The sequence below is a fragment of the Ptychodera flava genome, chromosome 11, assembly GCF_041260155.1.
Source record: "Ptychodera flava strain L36383 chromosome 11, AS_Pfla_20210202, whole genome shotgun sequence".
Classification (NCBI taxonomy): Eukaryota; Metazoa; Hemichordata; class Enteropneusta; family Ptychoderidae; genus Ptychodera; species Ptychodera flava.
The window spans coordinates 9,307,381-9,322,864 of NC_091938.1; the positions used below are offsets into that span (position 1 = coordinate 9,307,381).

Here is a 15,484-nt window from a genome sequence, read left to right on the forward strand (position 1 = left end):
CATTATGGTGATAACCGGGAGGGCACATTGTATACATTTTGTGTATATTCGCTCACTGCTTTAATAGTAGTTAGAGCACTCTGAGATTGTTGGGCAGCCTCTTGCGTAATATAAGGGGCGTTCACTGTTGGCACTATGCTTCGCTCATGGTATGTATTGCCGTTGGAGCACTCTGGTGAGTCCATATTTTCAATCCTCAACAATGTGTAACCGTACTCTCTGTGCCCAAGTTCAAAGGTTGCCATAAAGCCATTATGGTGATAACCGGGAGGGCACATTGTATACATTTTGTGTGTATGTATATATATATATATATATATATATATATATATATATATATATATATATATATATATATATATATATATATATATATATATATATATATATATATATATATATATATATATATATATATTTTGAAACGAAAAATGTCTTCACTCAACTCTCATCAATAACGCCAACCATGATGGTCAGAAATATGGAAAGGCCGTAGACAGTCATGAATAATCTGTCCATTACCATGGCAACCAGACGCCATTCCTGTTGAACTTTTAAGTCAATTTCCTTTTGCTCAAATATTGTCCTCAGCTCCCTAACTTCGAAAGCGACGTCTGTCATCTGTGATTTGCGATCCAGCAACGGGCTAGGGGGCCTGACCGGACCGTTGGAGCTGTTTTCCTCGCCAGTTTCATCGGTAGCAATATTCACGGTTCGGAGCGTGCGCGTCAAGTCGACCTCGAGCTTATATCCGAAAACATTACCCAGTCTGTGCAGAATCCATTTTTTGACCCAGTAGGGGACCTTTGACCTCTCCGGGCCACTGTGATGGAGATTAACAACAACTGCAGATAAGCTAACAGACATGGTTACTAACACCAACGAGACTGCGTAGAATTGTCCTGCAAATGATAATAAATAAATTAACAAACAAACAAACAAACAAATGCATAAATAAATAAATAACAAATAGCTAGATAAATAAATCATAATGTAAGCGAAGACAAGTGTCAATAAAAACAGTTTTCAAACAATTCTTGATACGGTATACGCATATTGCGTTACATATTTAGACAGAGCTCACGACATCAGAGCAGCCTACCTACCGAGAAGTGGTATGACGCTAGAGGGCGGCATACTTTCGGCCAACACCAGAAGAAACACTGTCATGGAGAGGAGAATGGTGATCCCAAAGTTGATCTTTTCGCCGGACTCGACGGGTAAGATGAAGACAAACATTGTGATGACACTCAGCAATGCACACGGAAGGAGTAGATTAATAACGTAGAAGACAGGACGCCGACGGAGCGACACGTAGTAAGTTACGTCGGCAAATGGAACCCCTGGCTCGTCCGGATAATATGAAATGCTGTTGATGGCAGTGAAGTCCACCATGTCCCATTCGCCGTCACTCATAAATACGTCTCTATGTACATTTTTGTCGCCTACAGAGAGAGAGAGAGAGAGAGAGAGAGAGAGAGAGAGAGAGAGAGAGAGAGAGAGGTCTCACAAAGGTAGAATGTGGATAAAGAAGTCTTTGATTTCAGCTTCAGGTTAGGTGGTTCCTCATCAACAAGGCAGACAAGGGTCAAATTTACTTTGGACGTGTAAACAAGTGGCATCGGGTCATTAAGGTCCTAAAATGCCTAACATTGTCCTACAGACAATGTCAGGCATGTCTCGATACAGCCGATACCCTTTCTTAGGCCATCCGATGGCGAATATTCGTTGGTGTTAACATGGAGGTAGTACTACTAGTAGGAGCTCCTACTACCTCCATGGTGTTAACATATACCCACCAGTCAAGCGCCATGTTTTCTGTATGCAAATATTAGCAGACGATTTAGAAACTTACTTTGGCGAGTCCGTGTCTTCAAAGTGACATGAAAGGAAATTTCTGTGCATATATCTAAGGAATTCGTTTATGACAATACTATGAAACCGTCGGGAAAAAATTAATGATAAAAAGAGTGGATTTGAAGTCAATTTTAAATTTCGTCAAATTTCTGGATACAGGTGGCCAAACCAGGAAGGAGTACATTAATCAACAGTGTGAATAGAAACATACCTTCACCAGTGATCATAATTTCAAAACCGCTGTATTGCCACGGGCCAAACTTCAGCGAGCAAACTTGATGATCGAACGGGAAGTAACGGACGTCCAGGTGGCATGTACTTTGAAAGATGGTGGGTGCCGCCCACAACATCGCTCCCGTGTGTTTTACTTTGACCATGTGATCGAGGAGAAAATTCTTGTATTCATCGTCCGCGCTGAAAATAATCATGATAATCCGTCTCGTGACAAATGCCTGAAGATAATATGTATGTATGTATGTATGTATGTATGTATGTATGTATGTATGTATGTATGTATGTATGTATGTATGTATGTATGTATGTATGTATGTATGTATGTATGTATGTATGTATGTATGTATGTATGTATGTACTTGTACGAACGCACGCACGCACGCACGCACGTACGTATGTAGGAGTGTAGGTAGGTTGGTAGGTAGGTAGGTAGGTAGGTAGGTATTTTAATTAGCACCTATATGCTGCATGCATGCATGTATGTATGCATGTATGTATGTTTACATAGTTTGTAAGGGGATGGATGTAAAGAAGGCAAAAGTTAATATTTTCATTATTTTCCAATTACAAATCCATCGAAAAGATGGTAAACACTTACTTCGTCCGCGACGAAGAAGAAAGCCACCCAAATAAATAACTGACGATACACGATATAAAACTACTTACCTGTTGTACAGTATGACCTCCGGCAGCCAAATCTTGTTGGATGGTATCATAAAACGTTCAATCCCACCATATAACTTCGGGTCCCACGTCAAAAATTCATCTTTCCAGATCTAAAGAGGGCGCAGTACAGAGAGACCTCAGAACTGAGGGATGATATCGTTCATAGTTTGTTGTATTTTGTTGTTTCCCACTTGGTTTGCTGTGCTTTGAGACCTTTTAATCGTTAAATCCATCGTTATCGTGTGACGCTTTGTAACATCATAAAACTCAAATGATTGGCATTAAAACTAGTCTTCCTCGAACCAAAAGCTCTGTACTGTAAGCATACTACTCGGCATCACTGGTATTGCGAGCCTGCGTTTTGAGAAATGTATTTTTTGCAGTCTCTCTGGTCGATTTCAACACCAGACTGCGTTTTTCTGCAGGCATTCTTTGAAGCGACAAGACAGAAGATTCGTTTAATTTCTGTTTTGGAATCCATTCGATGTCACTGCCATTTTGAAAACTTAAAGAAAGCTGGTGTACATGTGATTGGTTCATTGCTTCCGAGAATCCATCGTCGGTCGCAAATAAAGAGTGGCACGTACTGCAGAATTGGTACATGTTTGAAGTTAAGCTGCTTGAGGGCGCTTGTCGGTTCTTCAAGTAGCTAAGATCATACTTTTCTGATTTTACAATACGTCTGTTTATAGCTGTACACAACATATTACATGACATCGAGATCGACACTTATAGTATTTTCCGCTAATTGCGGCAAGGAAGGCCAGGTAAACATGAATGACACCAAAAGGGGAGACCTTGAACAAATGTTGCCGTGTACGAGGATGGTCAAGCCAAGGTAGCAAAGTTTAAATTTTTTTAGGGTACTCGAAATCCGCAAATACTTACTAATGTCACCCATGCATTGATGGTAAACTTCTGCATCCTTTCATCCTACGAACAGAAAATTTACTGCAAATGAATACAGAGTTAACGTAGAACTTAGCCGTTTATTAAGGCGAGGACACTATCAGTCAAAGTGAGGAAAAATCCCAGTATATACTACCATGAATATAATCTTTTCCTCCCAATTCTTCATAGAGGCCAATGATCAGCAACTGTGGCATTAAATCGCTCACAATATCTTTGACCTGCTCATCGACCTTTGTGTAGAATTAAGAATAAAAAGATTACACTTACGGGAGAGGAGAACTTTGTGACAGTGTAGCGTAAAATTCTCCCCATTAAAGGAGAGGGGGATCGTCCGAACTGCGCTCAAAAGTTGTATAGGACTCTTACAATCAATGTATGCACGGTAACCAAGCTACGTTGGCTATCGATGAAAATTAAGAATGTACGGGTACACCGCAAAATTAAAATGTTGCTGCTAGTTTGACGTGATGCATCCATGAAATACATTGTCAACAAGTTAAGGCGCCCAGGCGCAGTTCCCAAGATCCCCTTTAAAGCATAGACCCTCGAGAAAGTTTTCTCGAGAAAGTTTTTCTCGATGGTCTATGGAAAGGGACTATGGTTTAAGTAAGGATACAGGATTCCTGATTCTGTACTGAGGGTAAGACTTCCCGTTTCTCACGAAACGACGTTACCAGACGTTTCGGCATGTTATTTGCAATTAAAAAGTTCTTTAAAAATTGTAAACTCTTAAAATCATTATTTCTGCGACAATAATTTCGTAGAATCTAAATGCACCGTAAATTTTATGTATGAATGGAGTAAAATCATGTGGTATTGTACTTGGTAACAGTTCCAGATTGATTCGTTCTCATAGTTTCTTGTTTCAGGCTAGACTTGTCCCAAGTCTATGGGCATATAAATATCAAAACAGATTAAATTGAAACAATATTCTTTGGCAAACTGTCGCCTCGATGGTGAATGAAGGCGAGTCCCATAGTAACTGTCATGGGAGCCAGTAACTACCGTGTAAGCCTGAGAAAAGCCTAGCGACTAGTATGCTAGTCTGTGTAGCTTTAGTACGATGAGACTAAAACACACAGCCAATGCATACACCGAACATCAACTCTGCAGCTATTGGAATCAAGCACATCTAGAATAAATCTTCATGGAGTCGATCTCCTACCATCGATATCTGAGAATGTCTTCGATCTCAGAGAATGTCGGCCAAGGTAATTTGAAGTAAATGTGCGCAAATGATGACACACTTACTAAATCTAGCGCATGTGCTAACAATAGCATCATGGTTATGTTTGTGGTCGTGGATTCGTTATATACAGGCCTGACGTCCATATTGTAGCCTCTTCTGACGTCATTCATCAGTCTTTCGGAGTGAGTGACTGGTCGTGGCATCGGTGGCGTAGAATACTCTGTCGAATTGGATGTTCCCGAGACTGTAAGAGATATATATTGATACAGAAGTTAGTTTATAGCCAGTTAGTGTGTGTGTGTGTGTGTGTGTGTCTGTCTGTCTGTCTATGTGCATAAATGATTCGGTGGAAATGATCGCGTTTGCTTGTAAAAGACGATTTGCGAGTTCGCTTGCTGTACGGTTTGAACTTTGAAATTTGTGTTGGCATAGCTGCGCATGTTCAAAGGTAGACCCCGTGTCGCTTACAGACTTCAGACAGCGCACAATTCCCTTTCAACAAGTATATTCAGAAAGACAGAAATCATACGGCCCGGTCTCGCCTTCTTTTGTCTGTAAACAAACCGATAAAAGCAGAAAGAATACTCGAACAGCCAGAATTCTAATAAAAGAATGTATTTCACACTTTGTATGCTTAACCAGATGTCCTGAACTGTTGTACAGAAATGGATGTCAATCATTAATATCAAAGACGAAAAAGCAGTGAATCAAAAACTTTGATGGGTGTTAAGACTTGCCAACCATCCAATTAGATTTCCTGAGGAGCCATAGAGAGCTTTTTTAGCCAAATCTGATGTGTACAGTGTCTGAGAGGATCTTTTCTTGTAACATTGAAACCATAAAAGCACAGCTAATAATGACAAAAACTGCCTTTTTTAACTGTTATTTTGTTCATAAAAAAGCATCTTTCTACAGAAAACCTGTGAAACAAAGGAAAATAATTGTATCAATGAGAAGGAAAGATATCTTGTCATTTTTCTATCTCTAAAATAAGTCACTGTATCAAATATATATATTTGTGAAATATTGTGCAAGTTGCTTGCTCATACTGAATTCTCATAGAGAGAACAGAATTTGTCATCCTTTTCATATGAAATGCAGATTTACAATGGTACACTTTCACACTTCACTTAGCAAACATCAAGATATCTCTGATTTATTCAAGTATGGCGCCCGAAGGGCGAGCCGAAAAAATATGAAACATCCTGATATCTCTGATATATATGCCTGGTATATTAAAGTCTGCACCTGAAGGGCATGCTGAAAAATGTCTGATATATTAAAGTAATGCGCTTGAAGAGCACGCTGAAAAATATGAACATACAGATATCTCTGATGTATGTATGCTTGATATGTTAAAGTTGGGCGTGCTGAAAAATATGACTGATTATTATAGTTACGCGCCCGAAGGGCGCGCCGAAAAATACAACTGAATGATGAAATTTGTGGCTGACACTAGCATTTTAGGCAATGATGAGCCTGTGTCAAAATTCAAAACACACTGACCCCCCCTATTGGGCATTTCAAAAACATGGTGACCCCCCCTATCACCAAAGTCAAAAACAGGGTGACCCCCCCATGAATCCACCGGCCCCCCCCCAGGCTGAAGAAACTGACCAGTCCCTAATGCGAGCAGAACAGTGTAATAGAATTATTTTTTCTGTCATTTACTACGTCACACTGGTGGCGATCCGCAGCGGTTCATGTGATAATGTTTTATCCCAAATGAGAACATGCTGGTGCTTTAGTTTTTTAAAGTTTATTTTTATTAGGATTATGACTTCATTGTTGCAAATCTTGAGCTAAGTTAAAAACTATTGAAGCCTGGCCTTGATGTGCGATGACGCAATTACAAGAACCATGGAATTGCGATGGTGTTAATGTTTTTATCGTACACAGCAGTGAGGTAAGCGTACCACTGAGCTGTTTAACGCGCTTGCGCGACTAATAATATCCCGTTTCTGAGCTATTCCATATTACAAAGGATTAAACATGTGGTGTAGTAACAAACGATCAGCGGTCCCATGTGTTTGTTTTTGCTTTGAACACATGCCATGCCCAGTGTGATATCCATCTCGCGTTTGAGAACTTATTAGACCAGAAAGAACATTCTTGGTGTTAATAAGTACATGCAAACGCGGCCCAAATAGTCTAAGCCTTTAAAAGCGTGACACATCTTGTCCATTAAAGGATGCCATGTTACGTGAAGGTTTGACTGCAGAAATCATAGATTGAAGCACATTATGCAACCAGCTATCTTTTTGTGAAAACATTTAATTCTGGGATTTAATGAGGCGACAGATGGTTCCTTTCAAATATTTCATGCTTTTTGGCCTGTCTTCATTATGCCGACTCTATTGTTTTGTTAGATTATCATTTTAACTCGCTTTTAATTTATTTGATAGGATGAATCATAATGAAACACATGTTTCTGTGCGTATATGTTTAGCGGCATGTGTATCTGCGGAACCGGTGAAAGATGATATTGGCGAAGTCATATGGAGCAATTTCTTTGAGGAAATTTTTGCACATTCACTCTATCTATTCCTGAGATTAAACGCCATATGCTGACGATTGGTCATATTGGAGCTGCCACAATGGTAGAATGACTAAATTTAGTCCACCTCTACAAATAAGCTAAATTAAGAAATTACCATGATTAAAAAACTTAATTTTCAGTTCTCATTCTGAAAAAGTTTCTGAAATATCGAAATTTATAGTACCGAAAAAATGAATTGCTGTATGGTGAAACCCTCTACCTTCAAGGTTAAGCAATGCTGATTAGTGTATATTTAAGATTTTTTAAAAACCTTGGTTCAGGATGCATGATGATACACGCCAGGTTTTACATTTGTTTTGCCGTGTGCACATATTATGAGCTTTGAGAGGTATAGGTCATTAGCAGAGAACTCTGCGTTTATTTTCACATTTTAGACCAAACTCTCTTCCTGGTATAACAACATTAATGCATTGCAATGAAAATAATTATTTACGTTGATTTACTACTAAGTTAATGCTTGTGCCTGCTTCTTACTGACATGTACATTCTGTTCCTCTTCACAACATGCATTTCAACAACGAAGCTCCATTACTGGAGGGAAAATTTGTAACGTAGCCATACAAAATAAAGAGAATAACAATATGGTGTGGCCACTTACACAACAACCAATGTGTCAGTGACAGCGTTTTGAAGGGGGTCATATTTTAGAATCGGTGAAAGGAGGGACTATATCGGCATGACCAGAGAGCTTAACTTGTATCTCGGGCTGAGTTTCCGCCTGAGATACAGCCATCAACCTGGATTCGTTTTAAATTAGACAAGTATTACGGTCGAGTCTGTATCTCCGAAGTCCGGTGCTGGGCAACGTACAACTGCTGTTTGTAATAAACAGGTTTGAACAATTCCGGTGTAGTAAAATCTCAAAGTGACGATGGAGAGAGACGTGACAATGTGGCTACCGCAATGCTATAATAATAGGTTGGCTATTAACTTAACGAATACATAATAAATTGACGATACCTTTGACCTCGAGCGCTGCATTTGGTTGATGGTTTTAATTTAATGTTGTGTGAAATGAAATAAAGCTTATTACCATGGTACCACATAAGGTTATTGGCAACCTGTTGTGTTAATTAATTTTGTATGGATAATGCCAGCGCTATACATTGACTCATGACGACGTAGATGCTATTTTCTGTATAAGCCAAACAAAACCACTGAGACCTAAAAAGGGTAGGGACGTGTACATAAGGCTGACACTGGTTGTGATAGGTCCATTATGGGTGAATGTTCTATCGCTCTACTGCCTGTGGTTGAATAAAAAAGGAAATTTGTTTATTTTAACGATAATGTGCACATGACAGGGAGCTCCAGTTGTAACTCACTCGACAAATGTGAATTTTCAGAGTTTGTAATTGGAAGACCGATGATTGAAAGTCATGTAGTGAAGCCCTGGTATTCAATTGATCGGTTATCTCTATCAGCCAGATATTTGTTGTCGACTACACTGCAACCATTTTTCACAAATACATGGGTATAACTTCAGTAACTTCAACTTTCTCTCCCCCTCCCCCGAAACAAGAGTTGGCACGGTAATTTAGGGATAGCGTAGTATGCTAAACTGTGCGAATTTTGAGTTCACTGTAAGACCCCTATCTCGAAAATTGAATTAGTGTAGAAACGATACGACAACCATGAATCAGTGTTTGGTGTAACCCCGATCTGATCAAAGTTGTAAAATGAATGCTGACGCCCTACGCTTTCTCTTATACCGATGTTACCCCCTTCACTGGTTTTGATATTGGTTTTAGCTCGAAAGCTTGTCCACTCCCGACCACCATGACCACAATTCAAGAAAAGACGCACGTGACTTGTCCAACAGGAAAGACCTGTAATCCGCGAAAATATATTCTTAAAACGTCAAAGCATGTCGGATCGGCGCGGTAAAAGCTACAAGTAAGCTTATATGTTAAATGTAAGGTATTAACATAGAAGCAGTTGAAAAGTCCGTCCCCAGGGGTGGGGTAGGGGTAGGGGTGACTTGGTCTCAGTACATTTTTCTTGTTGCTATTATTTATTTTATTCAAATACGGTTGACTATGATATGCATTGCCAATAAAGGTTTATACAACCAGCCTTTTGGTGTATTGATCTTATGTTAGCACTGGTTTTGCAAAGATGTCTTCTTCTCCTTCACTGTGTCATGCATTTGTCCTTTGACAATCTTATGCGAAGTTTTATCACTGTGTTGCGACTATTATCTGATGGGTTTGATTGCCTAATGCACCGAGGCAAGTAAGGATATGATTATACCCTTGCTGGTTCGTTCGTTGTTGACTTTGTCAAAGTTAATCCGGTGATAATCTGGTGACAGCGTCCATTGATTAGTAACATACCCTTGCTTGCTTTGGCGCATTAGGCAATCACTCTCACGATAAAACAGCGTAAGACTATCACAGGACAAATACTTGACACTATGCATGCAGTCATAACCTGTAGAGAAAACTATGAAAACATAGGGTCTATGACACAGTGAAGGGAAAAAAGAAATCTTTGGGCAAAATCAGCGCTTACATAAGACCAAGACACCAAACGGTTCAACTTGGTAGTATCTTTGTTGGCAATACATATCATAGTCAACCGTCTTTTTGAAATAAAATACACAATAGCAACAAGAAAACTGTACAGAGACCAAGACACCCTACCCCAGCCCCACTCATGATGAGGACTGACTTTTCAACTGCCTCCTATGGTATTAAGAAGTGGTAAGACAACCTCACGAAGTGAATATATTTGTGTGGATTTGAAGACATTTAGGTTGACATATGTCTAGGACCTGGACAACGTTCGATCAGTAACGTTTAATTAAAGTAACGATATTTTAACCGTAAAGTTTGATAAATTCTTCTTGGTTTTTGTTTCAAAAAGAAAGTAAATTTACTTAATTCTTTCCATGTCTCCTTTTACAGTGTGTTGAAATACTGAGTTTTGGCACCAAAGACACAACGCATGCATAATATCCGGTGTGATCGTTGCATAATAAATATCGTAAAACGAACTAAAATTAGACTGTACTGAAATGCGTATGACAATGCTGAGACTATATTTGTACTACGTGTTCGATCACAAAGAAACAGCATCGAAAGAACTGAACAAAGATATCTCCGTTGATGGACCATTAAAGGTAGTATGCGACTGGGAGATGAAAGACTACAACGTTTGAAACTTGCCCAAGTGAAACTTTCAACTATTCTCTTACCGATACCAAGTCAAGAATAAAAATCAGGGGTCACCGTTCAAAGTTTGGTCCTATAGGAGCAAATTACCTAAGGATTTACCGATATTTGAAATTCAAAATGGCCGCCATCCTGGAGTTAACTCTATAGGGAAAAATAAAATTTTCGAGTTTTGGAAAACTAAGATGGTGAAAAATTTTCTCACTCAAACAGCTTTAAAATGAAGCCTCACAAGAGGTAGATTAGAAAAGAATTGTGAAAAATTGAGGGTCCAAATGAGCTTATTTGTTCCCTGCGCACATTCCACCGTATTACTTATACCCGGCTCAATTTCACTGCAGACTCAAACCCATTGTGGACGCTTGTAATTATCAACGGTTATTTTTTAAAAATGGCTGGCTACATCTGAGACAAAGAAACAAGCTAACGGTCGTACCTCTGCCACTGTTGAGAGCCAGTAATCCAACACACACCAGTAGTTCTATTGCACACATTCTTGGTGATAAGCTTTGGACACCTTTAAAAAACATTTCCGTCCAAACTTCCAAAAAATGTCCTTTGATATCGCTCTGAACCGAGCTTGAGTGTACCAGCACTGCTATCGTGTGGCAGCTTTTGGGAATCTTGACCGTATTACTACTATTATAACTTCATGAATATGTATAAATCAGTAGAAGTGAATTCTGATGTAACATCGCAGTTGGCGGCACAATATGGTCCGTCACTGGATATTGGAAGATGGCAACAACAACACCACACGTCGCAGAGGTAAATGAACCCGAATCAAGTTTCTGTATAACTTTGAGATACGTCGCCGAATGGGCTTACCCTAATCGAAGAAACGGAACGGAACGGAAGGCCATACCAAATGGAAATTTGTTTCTATTTTTTTTTTTTTATTTTTTTTTTGCGATGCGTGTGTGGCAGTATGGCGTACATTCAAGTTTGCTTGCGTATTGATTGCTTTCTTAGGTCACGTTACAAGCACGGACACTCCATTTTATGAAAAGACCGTGTGTGATCTAAGTCGAGGGCTAGCAAACACGAGAATACCCTCCGGGGTATCCATCGACTACCTCATATGTAACGCAGTAAAAAACCAGCAAAAACATGGATCATTTCAACCATTATCTTTGTGTACAAAATATATACATATTTTAACCATGGCTCTTACAGTTACACGAAAACCATTGGGACAAAATAAACTTCATCAAAGTTTAGTGCCTGAAACAAATTAATCTATCAAATAACGGTCTACTTTGACGTTGACGTAATGTAAATATACTCAAACCTGTAATCACATCCTGCCTTGCAACAAATAGAACAAGCTCAAAGTCTCGTCAAACCACAGGGGGCAGATGAAAGTCCCCTGGGGTGGGGAGGAGGGTTTTTTTTTGCAACGGTTTACCTCATTTCATTTTATTAATTTTGACTGTGATATTTCAAATAAAGTTCAACTCAAAACCGTCATGACTGCTTTCTTTATTACTACAAGTAATTTTATTAATTTTGACTGTGGTATTTCAAATAAAGATATCGACTCCACACCGTATGACTGCTTTATATATTACCGACAAGTCCTTATCTCCTCTCCAACTTGTGTATACACCACTGTAATTGCTCCGAAAACATTGCCAATTTGCTAATCCGCTGTCGGTATCAGCGGATTAAGTGATTGAGTCAACACCACAGCCGTTCACTACGTGTGGGACGGCTGTGGTGTTAACTTAATAAGCTAATCCGCTGATAAGCTCAGTCATTAACAAGTTGTCAATATTTGCGCAGCAATTAGAGTTGTATGTGCACTGGTTGAAGAGGAGATAAGGTATTGTAGGTATTGAAAACACAGTTTGGAGTCGAAAGCTTTATTTGAAATATCACAGTCAAAATTAATAAAATCAAATAAGGTAAACCGTTGCACAAAAAAACCTTCCTCCCCACCCCCCGGGGACTTTCATCTGCGTCTGTGGTCAAACCAGTATGAGACAAGCACAGATAGCGATGTCTCCGTATGTACGGTCTGCTCGCTTAAACTGAGCACATAAGGGAGGAATCTATCAACACAGGAGAGTGAACAAAAAATCGCTGCAGCTGAGCTTACTTCTGGGATCAACCCTCGAGTCGTTTTCTAACGACACTCCTCATGGTCTATAAAACGAGCATCTAAAACAAATATCCTTCTTACAAAATCATAGCTCGTTATGTAACTTTGACCAACATGTGAAGGAGTAAGCGTTCCGTCGATATCCGGAACGACAACCGAACTCCGGTGAGTTAATTCAAACACACTTTGCCCACATCGCTCAAACAGTGAAAAGGTTTCACGATAGCGGTTTTAACAACGGGACCCTGATATTTTTTTGCTTAATTTGTTTACATTTTATGCCACAACTTATCGTATAAAACCAAGATGCAATCTTTCATCGAATCGGCACTACAATCAACCATACTAAAAACATTGCTGAGCAATACAAAAAACATCATCTAGCAAAGAAAATCAAAAACTGAGAAAGCTGCCATATAACTAATCAAAGTCGGTGGCATGAATTATATAAACCAATACTCTCCTCAGACCAAACCGATTTCAAAGGCCGTTTACAACAAATATTGTTAACGAAACCATGAAACCTGGGAATGGCTAAACACAGAGAAATAAGATTTATTTCTGAAAACAGTATGGGAAGACCGGTCACGACATGCGACATGCGACCTGCGACTTCAAAACTGCGACCTGCGTCCTGCGAGTTTGAAACATACGACCTGCGACTTCGGCATTTAGACCAAGGTGTAGGCCTAACCTGCGACTTCACAACAGCGACCTGCGTCCTGCGTGTTTGTCAAACTGCGATATCAGTCTTGATTTGTTCGCACCATTGCTCTGAACACGAGCCTGAAAAACACGAGGGACACCATTGCACTATATTAAAACAGCCGGTTTACCGCATTCTCGCGACCAGAGCATTATTTTCGCACCGCTGGCCTACGCAAAAATCGGCCAGCGAAAGAATTCACCAGCGATAGAAGTGCATGAAGCTGTGACGGTAGAGAATTCCACAAACGAAGAGCACAAATTTATTTTCCTTCTTACGAAAGGCAAACCGATCTGAAATAATGCAATAGCAATAGGGTTTTAAACGTCTACATCAGTGTTTAATAGTTTCTGGAACTTTTCTGCCTACATGATCTAAAATATTATATACACACAAAAAATAATATGTACATATTATAGTATGTACATATTAGGCTTAAAGACTGAAAATAGGATTGTAGGAGGGTTTAATTATGTCCTGTTTTACAGTTTTAACTCGCGTTATCTATAAAGAACTGAGTCGGTCTCTGGCTATTCATGGTTAGCAAATATGTTTGCACTTCTGTCAATATCAGTATTATTTAACTGCTTTACTTTGCATATGTTATTTGTGTAGACAAATGTAGTCCGAAGTTAACCAGTAAGAATATTTTTATTTTCCAACGTACTGAACAAAAGTTGGATCAATTCGATTTTTTGACGAAAAGTAAAAATGAAATTAGACGAAAAGATGGCAACATCCGATGATCAATCACTAGAGAATTGGAACAAAACTGGAAATGTTAGAAAATGAACGACAATAACTGAAAATTCGAATGTTTGCAATGACACTGACGCAGTTATGATACAGGGGGGACAACTGATGAATTAAACAGACAGCTAGATGGTTGTACCACAGTGAAATGAGGATAAATACCAGAGATTTCTAAAAATCAAAAAGTTTGTCGATAACATAAGGAAAGAAGCGAGGTAAGGCAGACGAAGAATATCTAAAATAATTTGAAATTATAATATAAACATATAAATGCCTATCACGTAGCATATTATTTTCCATGCATTAACACGTACTGTCAACATTTCCGTCATAAAATTATCTCTCCAGATGAAAATGAGTGAACTGGTGTGTACATGAATTGAGTTTTGCCAGACTTGGTGAACGATTTACCAAAGCGAAAGCAATGGCTTATTAATTGATCGATGTTGAACGTTAAATCTCCTTTCCACGTTTTACCCTTTGAGCGCTGTAATTTTCTCCCACCAAAATTTTAGTGCAAAATTTTACCAATTTTATGATTTTTCTGTAATTTTTTGATAATTTTGGACCAAATCGACATCACATTTCATTGGCTACAGGTTTTTCCCAATTTTTTTGCAAAAATTGGAGAAAAATTGACAGGGGTTTATTATATAAAGGGGACAAAAATAGACTTTGGCGCTCAAAGGATTAAAGTTCACGCAAGACGCCTCCAATCTAATACTGAGGAAAACACCATGAAACGTTACGTGTTGTTGTCGCATGTCGCAGTTGTGAAGTCGCAGGTCGCAGTTTGACAAACACGCAGGTCGCTGTTGTGAAGTCGCAGGTTACACGTAGGTCTAAATGCCGAAGTCGCAGGTCGCATGTTTCAAACTCGCGGGACGCAGGTCGCAGTTTTGAAGTCGCAGGTCGCATGTCGCATGTCGTGACCGGTCTTCCATAAAACCCGCCCCACAACATTCTTTTCAAACACCGGAAAGCAGGCAACAATACCGACCCAAAATCTATTAAAAAGTCCATGAAAAATTGACACAAAACCAAAAGTTCGGAAAATCTATTTAAATGTCAGATTAATACAACATTTACTGTTAACATAACGAGCACTAGCAACGCTCAAAATATGCCCTAAAACAAATATCCGTATAAACATCCAGATACTCCGGTCGATGCTGGGTCATGTTAATTATAATATGACACCACACACCGAATCACTTACTATAGAGCCAGCCAACAGTGGCTAACTCTCTCAATAACGAATCTGGCTTCTCCTCTTCGAGGACGAAGATGACTTTATCACACAACCAAGCGGAGGGGATACAAAACA

General features: G+C 39.2%; 1 protein-coding gene across 1 annotated transcript; it reads right to left on the reverse strand.

The window, feature by feature from the left end:
- Positions 1 to 422: 422 nt before the first annotated feature.
- On the reverse strand, positions 423 to 11,215 carry LOC139144613 (neuronal acetylcholine receptor subunit alpha-10-like). The gene is made up of 7 exons (XM_070715323.1): positions 11,031 to 11,215; positions 4,921 to 5,102; positions 3,646 to 3,690; positions 2,758 to 2,867; positions 2,069 to 2,271; positions 1,107 to 1,445; positions 423 to 902 (listed from the first exon to the last, which is right to left on the reverse strand). Exons 1-7 carry the CDS (start codon positions 11,122 to 11,124, stop codon positions 442 to 444), a joined length of 1,434 nt encoding a protein of 477 aa, XP_070571424.1. The 5' UTR covers positions 11,125 to 11,215; the 3' UTR covers positions 423 to 441.
- Positions 11,216 to 15,484: the final 4,269 nt, after the last annotated feature.